General features: G+C 42.7%; 1 protein-coding gene across 6 annotated transcripts in view; it reads right to left on the minus strand.

The window, feature by feature from the left end:
* Nucleotides 1–17,550, minus strand: part of osbpl9 (oxysterol binding protein-like 9) — a 33,022-nt gene extending 15,472 nt beyond the window's left edge. For 3 of the 6 annotated variants that reach the window (XM_078285598.1, XM_071921796.2, XM_078285597.1), the window contains exons 1-5: nt 17,435–17,550; nt 15,947–15,997; nt 12,732–12,810; nt 5,203–5,279; nt 710–805 (exon numbers count right to left, since the gene is read on the minus strand). In XM_078285598.1, the coding sequence (XP_078141724.1) occupies nt 710–805; nt 5,203–5,279; nt 12,732–12,810; nt 15,947–15,997; nt 17,435–17,545 (414 nt within the window). In that variant the 5' untranslated portion in view covers nt 17,546–17,550. Of the gene's footprint in view, nt 1–709; nt 806–3,342; nt 3,672–5,202; nt 5,280–11,675; nt 11,778–12,731; nt 12,811–12,993; nt 13,090–15,946; nt 15,998–17,434 lie in introns of those variants that run through there. The other 3 variants (XM_078285602.1, XM_078285599.1, XM_078285600.1) reach the window with 3 other exon arrangements.
* Between the last annotated feature and the right edge of the window lie 3,058 nt (nt 17,551–20,608).

Here is a 20,608-nt window from a genome sequence, read left to right on the forward strand (position 1 = left end):
TGGCAAGTAGTGAGCTATTCCCACCGAGGAAGGAGACACTAGTATTCACTTAGCTGTTCTGACAGTGTGCTCGGGAGAGTATGAGACTTAATATACTGCTAGTTCTTTAAACAATAGGACATTTGTTTTGTAAATCAACATCACGCATCAAATCAATTTTAATTTTTTTTTATAACATTTCTGCTTTAGTGAGTGGACAGTGGAAATGGACAGGAAATTCACGATTGGATACAACCACAGTATGATAGATAATAATATAATAAATAAAAGTTAAATGACAACAAAGTCTGACAGTCTGTGCAGAATTACGTTTCTTTCTGAGCCACAAATCTTTCTAGTAATGGCACTGGCTTGCTAAAATGTAAACAACAATTTCAAAATGTCACTCCAAAGTGCAAATAATATATTTTGGATGGAGAGCTTGTGAAATTGTGATCGGCAAGCCATCTCATTTGTGATTACTACAGCAGAATAACATGTAGCTAATATCACAAGTCATTTTTCTGCCATTTCAGGCTGAATATTTTATTCTTAAATTTTTCATAAAGTTCACTGATCTGTGTGGTAATCTTTCCTTCAGATGGACCACGTGTAACCTCCAGCACCATAGCCAAAAACACCCAAGTGAGCAGTGGATATCCTACATTTCTCATATATATGAAAGCTTGATATTCCAGATGAATGTGTGTGTATCTACACAGCATCTTACCTTTAGCTGGTCGATCAGAATCTGTAGGTAGGCATCAGCTTCAGCTAGCTTCTTGTCAAAGTCTTGGACACTCGGGACAAATCCTGTCTCTGCCTCCTGACGACGGAGAGAAACAAACACACAACAGAACATTAGCAAAGCTCTGCATGCAGACTGCATGCATGTGTCCAAATCAAAGATAACCAAATCCACATCCAAGAAAAAAAAGGCATGCTAGTATTTGCACATTCAAAATAAAATGTGCAGACGTTACCAATAATCCAGGTCATGTATTCACATGTAAGCCATTCATATAAAGAGCTGTTTGTCTGTCAGCTCCTGGCCAGGTAGGCTTTGTAACTGTTACACAAAATGGTGGACAGAAACATCAACGGTTTAGGAGAATCTTCCAGCAATGCACTGTACCGGGGCAGATATGAATAGTATTGTTTAAAGGCTAGCCAACATAAAAGGCCAGGTCTGTCTGCCTGCCGCCTGCCTCACTAGAGGTCAGCACATTTCAGGTTTCAGCAAAACTGAATCAAGGAACTGAAGGCTAGAGAGAATTAAGCCGTTGACAGAGAACAGTAGATGTTCTCTACATGAGAGACATGGGACCTGTGTGTATGTGCATGTGTGTATGTATGGGTTAAGGTGCATTCAAGTTCATTCCGTGGTGTTTGTTAATTAGTTTACCTTAAAAGCCCTATCAGAAACACAGACTCCACACAGACACACACACACACACACAGGCACAGACGTTTTCATTACGTAATATCCATTAAAAGGTAATTACTAGACTATTGGCTGAACAGACGTGACCAGGCATCTGTCTCTATCTGTCTGAGCTCACCCGAGCGTCCAGAACAATCCAGCTGGCTTCGGCACAAAACCGAAACAGAGAAATGAACAGATACACAGCTGCACACGCGCACAACTTCCCTTAAAATCACCCCAACTTTAATGTCAGGGTCCGTAGTCACTGTGATTAAAAAACATACAAAACAACACTTCTGAAATAGAAAAGCAGAGAGAGCAAGAGTAAAAGAGCTACTGATTATTTAAAGACAGAAGCCCTGCAAGCTGAGTAAATCAAACACTCTCTTATCAAACCGTTCTGAGTGCTACTGTTGCTTTGGTTTTGCAGCGTCGCAGAGTCATGGTGCGTCCCGAGGAGGAGGGGGGCTTTCTCCCTGCTGAAGTGGATGTCATAGGGATGTGAAGAAAAGCCATTAACAGCCAAACGCCATAAGCAGCTGCCCCAGCTCGAGCCCGACTAAAGTTTAAACTGTAAAAAACGACTCGCTTTATAGAGAACAAAGTCTGAGTTAGCTCACTAACCATGAAGCCAACAGTAACTGTCCAAACTTCCTCAAAGGATCAAAGGTGCCTGGTGCTTTCGCTGGCAGTGTGAGTGCAATATATTGATGGCCACTTGGGCGCCTGAGCAAAAAATCAAATAAAACAAACAAAAATCTGCCAAATGTCTTCTTCTATGTGTGTGTGAATACATGTGTACGCACAGGGAGAGCTGCAAAGATTAAAAGGTTATCTCTAACAAACTCCAGATGTCCTGCTGACTCAGTTTGGCCTACTTCAGCCCACATCTGAAGACAAAGATAGGAAGGGAATCAAATGAATAATAATAGCACTTGCTGTGGATTCCTATATCATCATCAACCCTTTTCCAGGCAGGGATATGCATAGTCATTGTAATACAGGCTAGCTACATCCAGAGGATTAGCTTTGCTCTGTCAGTAGGGGGACAGGTTTCAATCACAGGGATAGATTTTCACACTACACTGTGGAAAAAACACTTCAGTTTATCAGAAAAGTGCTGCGGTCTTACCGTTAGAGCATCAGATCAGAATCAAACTTAAATTCAGCAACTTTCTGATCACCAGGATCATGAAAAATACATGAAGATACTTGAAGCTGCTCACACAGCAGTTAACAAAGCTGTATTGACAGAAATACAAATCCATAATACACAACTGCCCATTTTTGTGTTATGGGCCTAAAAAGGAATGGAAAGAAACTATGATTAAAGAGACCCATAAATCACAGCGGGATGATGCAACTGACAAGGTGAACCAAAAACAAACAAACGAAAAAAAAAACAAGATGAAAAAGAAGTATAAAGAAAGAGCCCCTATCATTATGTAGCAAACAATATCTCTGTTTTGTCAACACACACAATGGAGGGGAAGTGTTTTTCAGTGTGACCAGATAAGCTTGGAAACACAAAGTCAGAAGCAGGTGCTTGGTTTATAAACAGCTTCACAGTACTCACTCCTTTACTGTTCCTGAAATATTCCAGGCCAAAGAACTTGGTCTGTCTGCACCTCGACTCCCACTCATTCCCACAAGAAAGACTGTGCGCTCGTGTGTGTCGGGGGCATAGTGGGGATTCTCAGAGCAGCTTGCAAAGTCTCACACACACAAACGCTCACACACACACACCCATCCCAGACCCTACAAACAACAGTACCCTCCCACTCCCCTCCCTTTTCTATTTGTCTTTCCACGCGGTGTGACCCAGTTTGGAACGCTGCTGTCCCAGCAGCGCACTGCAGCCGTTGAGTTCCCCTTGGTGCAGTGGCGTATATGTGTGTGTGTGTGTGTGTGTGCCCGCGTATGTGTGTTTTACTTACTGGATGCCTTGCTCCAATGGACATGCCTCGTCAGGCCCTGACCGTCTCTCTCACCAGGCCAAACCCCTGGCCTGGCTGACACAGGATCTTTCCTCCTTCTCTGCCTCCGTTATTCTGTTTTTCCCTCCCTACAGCAACAAATCTCCTGCTCTCTGCCACTGCTGGACTTAATGTTCCCTCTCCCGCCTCCTCCCCACGGAAACAGAAAACAGTCCCCTCCTCTTGCTCTCTGCAGTCTGCCAATATAAACCACAGCAGCCTCCAGACTGTGAGCTAGCTGGGCAGCTAGTCTGGCTACAGTATATCCTTCAGCAGCAGTATCAGCTGAGCGCTGGTATGAGGGCAGACGGAGCCGAGTTAATCCTGGACCCTCCCCTGGCAGGAAGCGCACACTTCCTCTCACGCAGGCAGAAAAGAAAAAAACACAGAGCAGCAGCCAGTGCTGACAGGGACAGGCACTAACGGCTGCTCTGATTGGCTGAAGCAGTGGGGGCAGATGTTTGGCTGATCGAGCAAGCAGGTCTCTGATTGGCTACTGTTGGGTCATATGATGCTATGACAGCAGCGTGCTAACACAGTGTTTGTGTGTATGTGTGTGTGTCAGTCATGTAGCTGCAAGCAGGCACACGCAGCCTGCCAGAAGGATTTTCTACAGAAAGAGGAAGGTATGGCAAAGAAAAGAGGGAGGGAGGGATACCAAATAAAAAGGTTCGTCATACTTGTCATGGGGAAAAAGAGAAGGGGGAGATGGGAGGAAAGAGGTACACGTAGAAGGGATGATGGGAAGGAGGAGGGAGGCTTGGTTTAGAGAAGCGGAGCAGAACAGAAGGTAGAGACAAACAACTGGAGGGCAGGAGAGCCAGGCAAGAGAATCGTCTGAGACGCACTCAGTCATAACACCCATAAAGCACAGAAACACAAACAGCAAGGAGACAAAACAGCAGGCATGCTACTGCTGTCAACAACTGTACAGACCAGCTGTAAATCAAGTGGAAAGAACAATGTGTGTGTGCTAAATCAAGCAGTCTTTCCATAAAACTAATAAGCACTGGTCTCCACCAGCACTCAAACCAAGTCTAACATCGTCACTAACATCCTCCCTTTTTACTGCCCCTCTGCTGCAGTGGCCACAGAGGGACACTCATGTTACCAGATTAATTTCCTTTTATACGTAAATGACTCGTCGTTGACCCGTCGTTGTTGTGCTGCTGACTAATGGCCGATGAAATCAGGCACAAGTAAGACACATAAAGCTACAAAGTGGCGATAACAAACCCTAAGATGTAAATCCTTATAAAGCTGTCATTATATGGTTGATGTCGTTTATAAAACTGATTTATGAAGTATGCAAATGCAGCTGGCGCTTTTATTCTGGGGTATAATAAAAATCCCACAATAGATGAATAGATGTTATCTAAGTAAAGTGTATTTCAGTTAGTCGGCCTAGCTCTTTCTCCTGTGTGAATCCATTACATCCAAACATGCTCAACAAAGTGAATCTATTATACATTTACACCTAGTTGACTATACACACACAAGCATATTCTTCAGGCATTCTAGAGAATAGTATGTTTGCATAGGAAAATAGAGATGGTAAATAGTAAGACTGCTAGCACAGATGCGGATATAGGGATTTGCCTACACAACCAACCAAGTGAACATCGATGTATCTGAAAAAATAAAAGATCTTCCATGCAACAAGGAGAGAAGTGGATAAAGTGATGCTTCACAGCATTAATTTGTTCCTCTACTCTGCTTCCTAAAAGCTGAAAATTCACTATAATGGATCTCTCTCTCTCACACTCACACACACACACACACACACACACACACAGATGAGTGCAGGATGAGTGTACTTACCCTGAGTTGGAGGGTGTGACGGAGGATAGTTCCCTCTAAGGCGTGGATCCACTTCTCCCGCTCGTCTGCATCTCGGGCTGAGGGCAGAAGCACACAGACACACCCAGTGAGCCATGTTTTCCATACAGACACCGTCAGCACCATTACCCCTCTGTTACATACTAATGACACGAGAACAACACTGAAATGACACTAGTGCTGGGCCAAACAGCGTCAGAACCTGTGTATTCATCTCAGACAAGATAGTTGGCGTCCATACTAATTAGCCTATTTATATTCCCTGGGTTCTGTCTAACCTGATGTTCAGGGATTAAGTTTCTCCGTTCTGTGATCATCATAAAAAAGCATCATCAGGGCAAATGAGTTAAAAACCGTCCAGAGCGGTGAGGCCGTTGTGGTTAGCTGGCCTGGTTCCTAACCTGGAGCCTTCAGGGTTGGCTTACTAGACAGGCCAAGGCAAGGCAAGGCTGAGCTGGGCTGCACCCTCAGAGCAAAGACAGAGAACAAACACAGGCTGCCACTGACATTAAACAGTGACCAGACCACAGGCCCTCCACACATGCAGCGCACACAGACTGGAAAAGGCACGCATACACTCAGTGTCCGAGGAATAAAGATACAATATTTTGAACTATGCCATGTACGGAAGAGGATTATGGCAATGTGAAAAATTTGAGTTCTGAGATTAATCTCAGAATTCTGAGAATATAGTCAGAATTCTGAGAATATAGTCAGAATCTGAGTTTAAAGTCAGAATTCTGAGATTAAAGTCAGAATTCTGAGATTCATAGATTCTGAGTTTAAAGTCAGAATTCTAAGGAAAAAAAATCTGAATTTCGAGATTAAAGTCTGAATTCTGACATTCTGACTTTATTCTTACAATAGACCCTTTTCACGTCATCATGATAACAGCTTCCATATTGAGAAACCGGTGCATTACAACTTCCTGTGGCAATTTTATTTTTGCGAAGAGGTAACTTTAGGCAAAAATCTTGTAGCCTGTCTCTAGTTTAGATCCAGGAGTCTACAAAAATAGTCTTTGTACTTCACCAATGTTCATTTTGGGAAGGTTGTGGAGCGATATATTGAAGGCCAGAGCTGGCAACAGGAAGTTGTAATGCACCCGTTTCTCAATGCAGAAGCTGTTACCATGAAATGTGAAAAGGGCCTTTTCTGACTTTAATCTCATATTTCTGACTTTATTCTCAGAATTCTAACTTTAAACTCAAACACATTTTTCACGTGGCACTAATCGTCTTCCATAGACATGAGAGAAGCTTTTCTGAGTTTGAATCCATCCAGTTGGGTTGTAGTGGATGCAGATGCTGTATACAGTATGTGCTGTGTATTAAAGTTTCAAAGGTTTTAGATAGTGAATAGAAAGCAGCTTTACTACTGATTTACTTTACATGTGGATGATACACATGTATTACAATGTGGATGATAAACACCAGTAGTCAAAAAAGGAAAAATAAAGACATAGTCTATCAAAGCTATGAGTAAAAAATCTCTATAAACTATGCCATTGAATTAGTGGGCTGACTGTATCCTGTGCAAGTGTCATTTTTCATTGAGTTGGGAATGGACAGTATGGTAGATGAATGGCCGGGCCAGCAGAGGCTGAGCAGCGCTACAGTAGAAAAGCTTTTAAAGACATTAAAGGCAGCCGGGCTCACGCCAATCCACTCAGACAGAGGCTCACTGCCCTCTCACTTTCCCCTCCGCCACACAGACTCTCCAGAGGAGCAGATTACTGCGGCTAACGTTGTTTAGGTCTATTCATGACAGAATATAGGTAGCAACAGGGCCATTCAACAAAAACAAATAACGCCACTGGGCTGTATGCAACTCAAAGAATCGTGTTGCTAGTCTTATCTTTGTCCTGGTCTATGGATCACATGCATGACTTATATATTTTCCCAGGTAGGTGTGAGAAGCTAGCCAGCTATGTCCCATCTCCTCATGGTAATTACTGTGCTAAACAACCCTATAGAGTCGTCCACATCAGTAGTCGGCAAGTCGAGCAGCTAGTCACATGAGAAGGACACACTGTAAGTCATGACACCGGCCGTCATCTGACCTGACTCCCTCAGGCAATCTGGAACACCTTTCAAACAGTCTGTTTAACCCTAACCCCAAGATGTTTTCTTTAAACTTTTCCTTGTCTTGATGCGGCAATAAGGGAAAGTTATAGGATGATTCAATTCAATTCAACCTTTATTTCGGACTCACAAAGGGTCCATAGCATATAAAAAGAAAGAAAACAAGACATACAAAATAAAACCACAAGATAAGCATAACCATAAGATAAGGATAAGATTTAAGACAATCTGAGCGCAGCCTAGTATAGTAGGTATGTGCACACACCCAGAAGTTGCTGACAAAGGCGATACTGAGACTAGCAATCATATGGTAATCATATGAAACAAGGATCAGGGAGAATCAGCATTGTGGTTTTTCTAAGGATTTAACGTATCTAGAATATGTATCTCTCGGTTTTTTTTTACCTAATGGGAGATTACCATTTTCCTGCTTTTTTGTCTTCTTGATCACATTCGTGGTGAATACGCTTAATCTAAACTAGATGCTGCCCTTTATAGTGAGGCAAAGGGATAGAAGCTGTTGCTTTGCAGCTACTATCCAATATAATAGAGGTAGAAGGGGGCAAAAGTCTAAAAGCCGTTAAGTTATAGTTTATTCTTCTCTAACTGTACAAACCTGACATTAACAACGCACTCTGGAGTTTTATGATGCAGTTTCAATCCCATAACGCTGTAACACAGTCTCACTGCCCGGCCTGTAAGTATTGTCCTAACAGAGGAAGGTGTGCTGACTAACCCTATTAGGTTCTGATGCTTCCCCTCTGCTTAAAGGGAAGCAGAGAGGTACAGCAAGGCCATTAAGGGAACAGACACGCACATAAAGGTAACTCACACCAATAACGCCCCACCCACCCACCCACCCACGCACCCACCCACGCACCCACACCTCATTACAGACAGACCCAGGCAATTGCAGGAAGACCCACAGAGATACAGAGCTCAAATAGCAGCATGGCTCCAAATGAACCTCATCTATTTCATCTATACATGGGAAATGGCAGAAAATACTGACGTTGAATGGAAAAAATAAAAATCATCAATTTCCACGTACAGAAAAAAATGAATTGCAGAGCCATCTGCAGTGCAGTGGTCCTCCGTCAGCCTGCAGTTCACTGCCTTGCTTTTGTGCCCTTTGCCAGTGGAGGACACCTTCTGTGCAGGGTGGGGAATTAACACCAAACACCAGACAAATACTGGTAAATTTGAGTTATGGCAACTTGATTTTGATATTGATTTTATCTTTTGTTTTTATTTACTCCTTTGCAAAGTGTTTAGTAACTGTGTTTTGAAAAGTGCTATAAAATAAAGACCATTATTATTGTGTAATTATTACTTTAGCAGGTAACCAGACTCTTTTCCACTCCACTGTGCCTGGTGAGTTTCCTGCCCTGCTTATGTCTGCTTCCAGATACTCGTCAGTCCCTAACTTACATCCACCTGACTCTCTTTCATCTTTGTTAACCTTGATGCCAAACTTCGGCCTTTTTTTTCTGTAAGCAGTCTGGTAGGTGAAGTGGAGTCTCTAATGTGCATGAATGAAGCTACTGGGAGCAACAGTGGAAGCACATATGAGTTTTATGGAAAGGAGTTTTTGACAAGGTCACATTGGCTGCAGACAGGAAGTGACATTGCAGACAAAGATACAGAGGAGAATGGTATTAATAGCTCTATGAAACATGTACAAGTGCACATACACCACACACACACACACACACAGATACCTTCCATATCCTGACAAACAGACTTGTACAGTTACGCAGACTAAGCTAACAGCACCGGTGTTGTATCTCTAACTAGGTGAGTCCATCTCCCATCTCTGTGGTCAGGGTATCCATCACATACATTTCCCTTCACAATGCTCTGCCTCTTGCCATACTGCTGCTCCTTTCTCCCAAAGGGCCCTGTGAATTATTTATCCTTCCCCTCTTCCTCCTCCTCCCGCCATCTTCAGACAAACTGATGGAGTGTACGAGCACAGGGGATGGAGAGGGGGATTCTGATGCGGTGTACTAGTAGCTGTCAACACTATGAAGCGGTATCCCAATTTGGTGGGAAGAAAAAGCATCATATCAAGATGGAAAATACTGGTACATGCAGGAGGTTTTGAGGCAATACATGATCTCACAGTTCAATGTTGTGGTATCCGAGCATCTTTTCAATTTAGTACTCATTTTAAGTTGCTCTAGATAAGCTCCATCTAAAAGCCAAAAATGTAAAATGAAAAATGCAAATCCTCCCCTAACGATTTATGACACAGTTGTGTTTGGTCACTGTCAATAAATTAATACATTTTGCATTGTCTGCTTTGGATTGACTGATTGATTGATGAAGTGGTGTAGTAACAACTGTTGGGGACAGCCTTGTAAGTAAATACACAGGACCAGATGCAGTCCAGAGGGAAAGGTGTGGTGGAAAATGGTGAGAAAGTAGAAATAGGGAAGAGAGCGGACAGTGCAGGTGAAATAGGGGTGAAGGACCCTGGGAAGAGAAGAAGAGGGAGAGAACGTGAAGGGTTCTCTTATCCGGGTCTGATGCTCCAGGCGGGCTAAAGGGCCTGACAGAGAGGGAGGAGGAGACGAGAGATTGATAGCTACTGTAGGTAAGAGGAGGAGCAGAGAGGAGGAGAGCGAGAGAAGAGAGAGGAAAGAGGAAAAGGGGCAGCTAAAGGGCTCTCAGGCAACTCTGATGCACCGCTGGGGGAGAGGGGCTGATGAATAATGGATGCTTCTCTAAATAGAAAGACAGTACAGTACAGAGCTGCACTTGGCCAGCGCAGAACTAAACTTCGCCTTCGTGAGCTGGTGACAGGGTGGCTCAGTGGTTAGAGAGACCGTCACATGACAGGAAGTCAAAACCCCTGTGTCAACCCCCGAAAAAAACACCAATGTTGTGTTTGTCAACAGCCATGTGTCCTATTAAGCTGTTTGTCCTTACTCACTGTAAGTGGCTCTGGAGAAGAGCATCAGCTAAAAGCCTAAATTGTAAGTAAGGACTAGTCCCATTTTTAATCTTTCTGCTTTACCATAACTCCTCCAATCCTCTGCCCAAAGCACATCCTCTATTGGACACACATATGCCATTTAGTGGATGCTTTCTCCTCCAAAGTGCCTTATAGTACTACAGGTGCATGCCTTTCTTTGGATTTTTCACTATGTTGTTTATGTGTGGTCCCAGTGCAAATCAAACCCCTAACTTTGGCAGTGTGGATGCTATGCCCTGTCAATATGAGCTACAAAATCACACACAGAGTCCATACCTAACCCATGCCCAAACAGAACGACATGTATGCATGTCTGCACATCTGACGGACACACACAGACACGCCACTGTGAATCTGGAGAGCTTAAGTGCGTAACATCCGCACACCAGGATCATGTCACAGCAACTGAGAAATCTCATCTCCCCAACATCCGGTGCATCCCGTGATATCTAGGCTAACAACTGATGTATCCGGTGTCTCATGTTAAGGACACATTTTACTGCTTTTCTGCCTGCTCCTGGAGTGGTGCTACAGGCGACAGTACAGCAGTCCTCTGGTATCTGGACAGCAGATGTGTCTTATGATGGCAGAGAGAGTAGAATGATGATCCCATTATTTTCCTCTAAAAATCTACATTCATGAAAAACAGAGTATCATTTACATGTATTGCTGATATTCTCCTGTCCTGACTGTGGTCTAGAAATTTGTCAGTGATGTATTTTTCCAAGTTAACTCAGATGACATCCGCCGACATCCAAACAAACGCAATAGAAGGAATGCACCTTTAACTCATGGAACATTACAGCTGAAGCCAAGCACACAGATTTACTGTGGCATAGAAAATTCCAGAATAAATTAAGACCGTAACCTTTGAATTGGCAACATCATTCACTGACATCAAACACGACGGTATTACAATGTGCATACAATTAGCCCCGTCCTGAGGATGTCTGGAAAGAATTAACTGTTAGGATTACATTAACGTTTAACATAACAAGCACAACCACGGCATTTCCTCACATCTTCACTGAAGAAAAACAAACAGCCATAACAATAAACATCCTTTTCCAAAAACCACACCTAGCCGACACAAATACTCGACTGACACTGGATACCGTACACACACCTCACCCTGTCATAACGCCTTACAGCCGATGGCTAAAAAACAGTCCATTTTGCACTACTCTGAACTGTCCTTGAACCTGAATTAACAACCCGATACACCCCAGCGCCGGAGAAACGAACGACCCCCCCCTCTCCCCTTCGCCCCCTGTATATCCCAGAAAACAAACAAACAAAACGCCTCCGTTCCACCTCGTCCTCCATCCTGACCGTCTAGCCCAGGACCGGCATGCACGCGGAGCGCAAGACGTGCATCGTTATCTCCTTACCCTTCCTTTTGTAGAACCACAGCATACAGCTTCGGAACACAGACATGGGAGAGGGCATGGAGGAGGTGAGAGGGGCGGGGGGCCCATGGACAGTGGCTGGTGACCGGAGCAGGTGGTGGTGGTGAGGGGTGCTGGAAGTGACGGAGTGGGAGGGGAGGGGGGTGGGGTGATGGATACAAAATGGACAGATGGAAGGACAGAGGTGGAAGAAAAAAAGTGGTGGCGGTTAGTTAAAGACCTGGCGGGGTGAAAGAGAGGGGGTCCGTCCACGGTGGACTGGACGGGACGGGACTGGGCAGCTCCCTGTCAAAAAAGCGGGGGAGGAAGGTTTGGCGGGAAGGAGGGAGGGAGGAAGGAAGGGAGGGGGGTGTTCTGGGTGAAAGCCAATCCTGTCCCGGTGGAGTGACTGGTTGTCAGATAGCGAGTGGCGGCGGTGTAGTGAAGAGCGAACAGCGGCAGCAACCAGAAGAGACAGCTCAGCTTCTAGCTCAGCAGTATTCCCTTATTATTCCCAGAGGTTCGGCTGCAGAGAAACACAAGCAGCAATCTTCCTCCTCCGGCAGGGTCGGGGGAAGAAAAAAGAAAAAGAAAAAGCCTCGTTTGCTCGTTCTCTTCCAGAGGAATATCTCTCTCTCCGCTTGCAGTGGAACAAATCTTATTTATCTAGAGAAACGCATGTGTGTCAGTCCAACTCCACAAAGCTAGCAGAGTGTGACACGCTGCTGGTGAAAAAGATGGAAGAAAAAGCTCAGATGTACACAGCACGCCGTGACACTCTGTGTGTATGCCTGTGTGCATGTGTTTCCTGGCATTAGGGCGGAACAATCCACCTCTTTAAAAGGCAGGGAGGGGAAAATGGAGTGTGTGTGTGAGGGAGAGAGAGAGAGGGAGAGAGAGAGAGAGGGAGAGAGCACGTGAGCAGCAGTGATGGATGCATAAGAGCAGACAAGAGAGAAAGACAGCCAAGGCCATCAACAGAGGAAGGTGAGGGACTGATCGCATGAGAGGAAAAAAATAATAATAAAAGAGAACAAAAACAAGAGAGGGGCTTCTCACCTTGAAAATGGAAAGTCTTCTGGTCCACAGTGATGGTGAATGTGCTGTCGTCCTCGTCATCGATGCCGATCACAGCTCCCTGGGAAACCAGAGAGAGAGAGAGAGGAGAGAGAAAGAGAGGGGGAAGGAGAAAGGAAAAAAAAACAGGAGCAGGCAGTCAGACAGAGGGACACGTCACACTCTACTCTCCGTTTCTCGCTTTCTATCCTTCTGCCCTCCACATGTTCCTTCACTCCCTGCCTTGGTCTCTCTAGTAAATTACCCTCGGTCTGTCTCGCCACCTCACTCTCTCCCCTTCAAGTGCTCCATTTCTTCTTGCTTTCTTGCTTTGCCATCTCTTTCTCACACACTCTCTCTCTCTCTCACACACATACAAGTGCAGCCTTTTGGAACTGGGCAGAGAAGAAGGGAGGGGGAGGAGGTGGGATTTGGGACAGGGAAGGAGGAGAAAGGCAGGGAAGGGTGGAGAGAAACACACATTGGGGACAAGCCGCTAGCGACGAACAGGAGAGAAAGCACTGCAGACGAGAGCAATGGCTTGCTGGCTAGCGCGGGCATTAGTACCTAGCAACGAGGCACGGTGTGTGACTCAGACCTGCCTAATAAAGCCAACCTGCAAATAAGGAAAACAAGACAGAGATATGGGGTAATCCTTACTGTGAAGTTGAGTAATAAGACTGCGGTCATGCCTGTAGAAATGGAGTTGCCTAAGCTATTGTGAAGAAGGCACATTCAGATTTCCCTGAAATGGCACCTGAAAATGACCTGACAACAACACAAACAACCTGTGTGAGACTAAAACAGTGTAGGCTAGGCCTGCACTGTTAGTCGAAAATATATCCATCCACAAAATGACGGTTGCAATTTCCAAATTACAAGAAGCTTTTTTTTTCTTAGAGGGAAAGGTATTTTAGACATCTTCCTAAACAAGGTATGTGCTGTGCAGAATTCCTGGCTTGCAAATGAAGTTATATGTTTGAGAAATTCTTCCCTTTTTTTGAGCAAATTTAAGTCTTAGCATGTCATTTTCTTTCATTGTCAAAATGTTTTGAACATTGAGCATTCAAAAAAGCTGTCAGCATGCATAGGAAAGAAAAGTCAACATGTGACTTTTTTGTCAATATTGAGCAGTCCTAAAGTGGGTCACAAATTATGTCTGATATTGTCTTTTACCTAATATTAGCCAACAAGAAAATCTTCCACTACCTTCAGAACCAGAACAGACAAATAATGAGATGAGAAACGTCATCTTCTTGATTTCATAATACAGCATATTACGAATACAAAAGCAAACCGTGTAGGCTTGGATTTAGCTGGAAAAAAAACGAGCATTCGCTCACTCATTTACTTAATATGAGAGACAGTTTGCATGCAGCCGGCAGGGCCGGGAAGGAACAGGTTCTGGCATGGGAATGCTGCTCTAGATTCAGAATAACTGCCAAGGGCCTAAAGGTTAACAATGTGCGCTGCAAAGATGGGAATTTGGATGAGTAGGAAATAAAAAAACTGGAGGACTCAAATCCAACCTCACTACAGCTTTCAGGAAAACAGGAGGACAGATTGAAAGGCGCATAAACCAAAAGTGGGCAGTAAAAAGACCTAAGTCAAGCACAGTGACTAAGATGACTAAGATTTCTTTATTAAGAACGAAAACAAAGGATTAAACCTATCAGTGAAGCCGTCTCTCAGTAGCCGTGTGGCTTTCCAGTGGCTAATGGATGTAGAGGACAATTCTTCGAGCCTTTAACACAAACACATGCCTCGGGCTGTGTTCACTATCAACTCACATTAACAACCTACACCCTGTGATGGCATCTGAAGTCGTCATCACCCCACCCTTTATCCCACCCATGTATATATATATATATATATATATATATATATATATATACATACACATACACATATATATATATATATATATATATATATATATATATATATATATATATATATATATATATATATATACATATACATATACATATATATATATATATATATATATATATATATATATATATATATATATATATATATATATACACACATATATATACATACACACACACACACACACACACACACACACACAGGACAGGCAAAGACAGAGCCCTTTGTTAGGATTTTTGAAAAACACATAACTAAACAGATTTTTACTGCAAAATCCCACACCTATCCCCTGAACACACTCCACAAACCTCCATCAGCTCAAAATAGTTTAGGAGGTAGAAAGCAGCTTGTAGCCAGAGGTGTGAACACAAAAACCCTGAAAACCTCAAATTAAACCAACTGCAGCCTGGGAAAATGATACACACTAGCTCACCCAACACCTGCCTTGAGCGTGGACAAGAGACAAATATTATCCTCACAGTCCTACTGCAGCTATGTGATGTTGACCTACCTTCAGGCCTATCTATTATCTTCTCTCTGGACATGCGCAATCACATGCCCTTATCCCCTTACAGGACAAACTGTAGATGTGGTGCCATTTTCTTTTTAAAAGAAGATAGCTTTTTCCTTCATTACAAATTTAGACACAGTCCCTTGATCTCATGACGCTTAGCAGTTACGGCAATGTGAGATCATGAGAAGTGCAACAAATCTGACCATCAGTGTGAAGTGCCACAATTTATTTTAAGGAATCCCTCCCCTCCTTGTAGAAGTAATAAAACACATGGTAGTGCAACTGCTGCCATCTAGTGGACATACTTCAATACTGAAAACTCACTGCAAATGCAAAAATGCCTCTGCTGGAATACATACAAAAGTGGAGCAGTAGGGTTGGGAAAATGGCTGCAGGATATCTTCACACAGGTTGAACTAGGCCAACAAATCAGGTAATTAGCATAGCTATTACCTTCCTGCATACCTGAAGCTATTGGTACAAAAGACTTATTATAGTAAGTCAGTCTCTCACCCTGACCAAACAGATGAAAACTGCAGCATATTGCTTATATAATCTACCAGCCTTTTGTGGGTCAAAAAGAAGAATGTGCTTGGCTAAGCAAGCCTTGTCCATCAGAGATCACACACACAGGAAGTGCTGCACTGTACTTGGCACCAACATGCCTTGGAAACTATTCAAAATACTTGGGAAAGCAGGCCAGCACCTCTGCCTTTTTATATCTATAGGAGTCCCAGAGAGAATATGCACTTGATTCATGAACAACATCTGTCAGGAGTCAGGACAGCCCCAATCCTGCATATCTTACCCTGAGTCGCACACAGCCTCTTCTGGATCCTCGCATCATCTTGTCCTTTGACTGCAAGACAACAACAGAACAAATCAGGGGTTAAACAGTGAATGCAGGATAGACATAGCCAAGGTTCAGCATGACATTTATGCTTAAGCCTGTGCTGATTGCTGAATGACGCTAGGGAGAAATCGTCCAGTATACATATCATGTACAAGTACAGCCAGCAGTTGTTTTTGTTAAGTTAGGAACATTTTAACAACAATCAGTATGCAGAGATTAGATAAGGATGGTTCCACTTTATTGTATAAGGCTAACCACAAACGAGCCTCACAGTCATGTCTTCCTGTTTTGCATCAGGCTATTTAGTATCAATGTGTAATTTGAGCCAACTATACAGTCTCCCTTCTTAACTTCTGGTCTGTGTTTAAATGTAGCAGAGTTTAACATGCCAGTTACAGCCTCATGGCAAAAAATATAAATATGATCAATCTGGTACGAAGGTGGACTACAATGTGGAGGAAATGGGTTTCCCCTGTACTGTAACTGGAAAGTTTTCCTGCCTAGCTACCTGACATCTCACCTGTCACTCTTCCTGGTCCGTCACACTGACTGTTTTCACGGCTTATGCAGGTTATCAATGTAATCTAAGGCAAATCATAATTCAATCAGCGTCCAGACTTTAACGTTTTACGGTCCTTGTATACAAAGGAGTTTCTGTAAAGTAAATACTAACAAGTTCTTCCTGAGCTTGGCTAAGTTGGGCTAAAATGTGCCAAAGACGACGAGGGAAGAAGATGACCTAATGCTTTGTTTTGACGGTTCAAACAATCATGAAAACGCACTTTGAGAGGAGTGGACCGCACACACTGCCGGCTTGTTTTGCTAAGGCACTGAGCTGAGTGATAAGATAACTGTCTGGTTCACCCTTGACAGTATAAATGAGTGTACGATTTATTCGTTGCCCTGGCACTTGCCAAACAGCAAACTAGCAACCAGTCTCCTCCCGTGCTGTCATGTTAGCTCTTTGGCTAGCAAAACCAGCGAGCACAGATCTCCACTCCAGTTTCGGATTGCTATTCAAGTACTGGGGACAAACACAGACTATCTAATATGAACAGGGAAATGTTTAATAAGCCATGCATACTTCAGGCTCTATTATTCAATACAGCAAACTATTTACAACAAGACGAGAAGTCTGACAGTGCTACTGCTAAGATCTTTGCTAGTAGCTTTGCTAGCTAGATCACTCTGGAATCTTGACTCTAGGAAGTGGAGAAAATACTGTCACGCGATTCGTCAGTTGGTCCTCATGCATCGTTACGATTGGTCAGTAAGAGCTGTATCACCCACAATGCCCGCCTCTTTCTGCCAGCTGAGACTCCCAACTCCTGACAAACACTAGGCCCTTATCCCACTTGGGTTTGACAACCAGTGGCAACTTCTACCATCTCTTCCCTTGCACTTAAACAGTTTAGCGATTACAAGCCGTGACAAATTACATACCGTGTAGTATGACAGCAAGCCAGCGTTGTAGTCCAAAACAAACCAACGGTACTGCCAGCCTTTCATGACGTTAGTCCACTTGCTTAGCGGCCCCTCCATGATGGACGCCATCTTTACAATAGGCTACGATTGGGGAGGAGTCGGATATGGTGTGGCCAGACGTCACGGCGGGATGCTGCTGAACAGGTTGATGATGATGATGATGATGAAGAAGCCCCCATCCCATCCCATCCCAGAGATGCTGGGGGATCAACTTCCCCTACCAGAGTATTATTGCACACATATTTAGAGAGCAAAACTGCACAATGATGTTCAGGGTCAATTTGAGGATTTCATAATATGCCTTTGCTCTTGAAAATTTGCCTAAAATTAATTTCTAATCAGACGCTGGCTCAGGTTTCCCTCACAAGTCTGTCAAGCTGAACTGTACTTCAAAGTAGAATGCTTCAATAATTATGAACCTCTGTGAAAAATAAATGCACAGTCTACTGAAACTGTTGGCAGGCAGGTAAAGGATTAATCAAAAACTCTGCAGTATTCATCAATATCTTTATTATTTACAATATGTTTAACACTGATAAGGAGAACTTCACAGTAATATAACATATGTGAGCTTTAAATTAAAAAAGAAAAACACACAAAATATATATTTTGTACAATAAAAAAGTTAATATGTTAACATCTCTGCCATTTTTCATCCCTGTTTATTCACATATTCCTTTATGGTGTGTGTTTCGGTTCTCATTGCACTCGTACAACTGAAGAAGTGGCCTTTGGTATAATGATGTGTACATACATGTTCTCCAGCACTGTTCTCATCAAACAGGGAGAGAGGGGGGGAAAAAGATATACAGTATAAATACAGGCAGCATAAATAAAGATAACGCAGAAGACTGATCATGAGAATGAGCAGAATATGGATATTTGTGGTCAGCTCAAATATTAAATATACCATGGGTTCAGAGATCAGATTTGAAGAACAAAAACACTGGCACCAAATGAATTTGTTGACACTGTAATCATTGACTGAATGTCTGCATGTGTTTTACTCCTCTTTTACTCTTAAAACAACAACAAAAAGATGGATCTGTTGATCTTTACAAAAGTCCAAATTGGAAACAAATGTAGCGTTGGATTCTGGCTAGTTTCAAGGTCTACCTTCACAGGCAGATTGCATTTCTTTGAACAAAGATGAGATGGGTTTTTTTCAGTCTTTAATAAGGCTTGATGTATTTTGGGGAAACCAGCTCCACAGGAAAGATGCACTAAAAAACAAAAGGTGGCAAGAGAAGAAAAGAGGCCAAACTGGTACTAGGCAATCATGAAGAATATCACAGAAAGCAAACATTAGAAGTAGTTTTGACGCGGTCAGATTATGAGACAACAGAGCAGCTTGGGCTTTGTGCACCGGACTCATATTGTCATTTGTTGGAGAGGCAACACTACATGGTGCAGTAGCAGTAACAGTATCTTATGGCCACAAATAAATGATCTAAGTAACCAAGTATCCAAATACATCATCTAGGAATACAAATTGCACTTTTCTTTTTCAAGTTTGAGTCTGACCATAAACCTCCCAATCATAGAAATGCATGTTGTAGTGATAACCGTATCACACAATCTCATGGCAAGCATTAGTTATCTGAAAGATCATAACACAGAATGTTTTAATTCTGTAATATTACACATTGCCATACCTGTAAATTCTTGCAGTGATCGTGCACTGTACATAAACGATTCGTTCACGAAAAGGCACCAAGAATCATAAGGAAAATATCACTGGATATATCTTGTAGCAAGAAAAAAAAAAAAAGATAATGGCATCTCTTGTTCTTGTTATTTGAGCCTCACAGCGAGAAGAAAAGAAACAGTTTGTTTCATAACATCCTGTTTGGCAAGAAATGGGGCATCTTACTGAGCAGAGGCACACATGCCGAATTAAGTGGAAATAATGGGCAGAATTCAAAATGTACCACAAAACTAAATGACAAGAACTTATGTCTGGAAATTATCAAGTGTCATCAACAAAGACATTTAGAGAGTGTTATAGACCTATAGTGTTTAGACATGAACTGTTAGAGCGGTAGTATTTGGATGCAACATGTGTCAATGAACCAATGTGTCTGAGGCCTTATCCAGTGTACATTAAGATTTGAGCCATGGTAAAAAAAAAAAAGAAAAGAAGAAAACAAAACCACACGTTTATGTGGAAATATGCGATATGGAAGCTGAGTGTTGTATGTGTGCATATGCGCGACCGGCACGGTACAAATTTTAGTTTGTAAAATACTATATTTTGGCCAAACGTGCTCAAAAAACAGAGCAGCTGTTTCAGGACTCCATTTATTACATCTTAATGTGACCAAAATTAAAACTAAGGGCCGATAAATGAAAAAAACAAAAAACAAAATGGCACCATCTTTCTCAACTGAGGAGAATAAAGATTCATGCAGATGAACATTCGACCTGGTTGAGAACTGAAGAACAGAAGAATAATACATTCATAAAGCAGATAATTCAGATGTGGTTGAATGGGCCTCAGTCTTGCAAATACATCTCTTCAGTTAAAAACATTTCTCTTTATGTTATGACCACACATAAAACTTTGTTTCCTGGATATGAAATAAATCAAATATTTACATAACATTTTTTTCTTTCAAAATAGGTCTGTGCTTTTAATAAAAAAAAAAAAGAATAATTTAAAATTCAAGTTCATACGTAAAGACATTCTAAAAAGCATTTTTTTCTTTGAAACCAAATAATGTACAAATCGCTCATGTGCTGAAGACATACTGCAGTTTGTTTGTTGAGAGATCAGTACTGTGTGATTACGGTGAGTAGGTCGCTGTATTTTGCAGTGTTCATACATTGAAGAATCGGAGGCACTGAGGCCACGACAAGGCTACAGGGAGTCCAGCACTGTCCATACTCAGAAGGACACTTATAGAGATACTGTCCCGCTTCACCTCCCCATGCTCTACCCTGTGCTCTCTCTCCTCACTCTACTCCCCTACTTCCCAATATACAACAAGGAAATGTACTGTGCAAGGGTATAAATATTGAAATGCTTTAGGGGATTGGGGATTTTTTTCCCCACATCCATGTGGCACTGTGTTAAGGTGTGAACGTTAGTCAAGTCACCAGAACAAAGATAAATGCTGTGGATAGGAGAAA

Source organism: Centroberyx gerrardi, chromosome 9 (assembly GCF_048128805.1).
Source record: "Centroberyx gerrardi isolate f3 chromosome 9, fCenGer3.hap1.cur.20231027, whole genome shotgun sequence".
Taxonomy (NCBI): Eukaryota; Metazoa; Chordata; class Actinopteri; order Beryciformes; family Berycidae; genus Centroberyx; species Centroberyx gerrardi.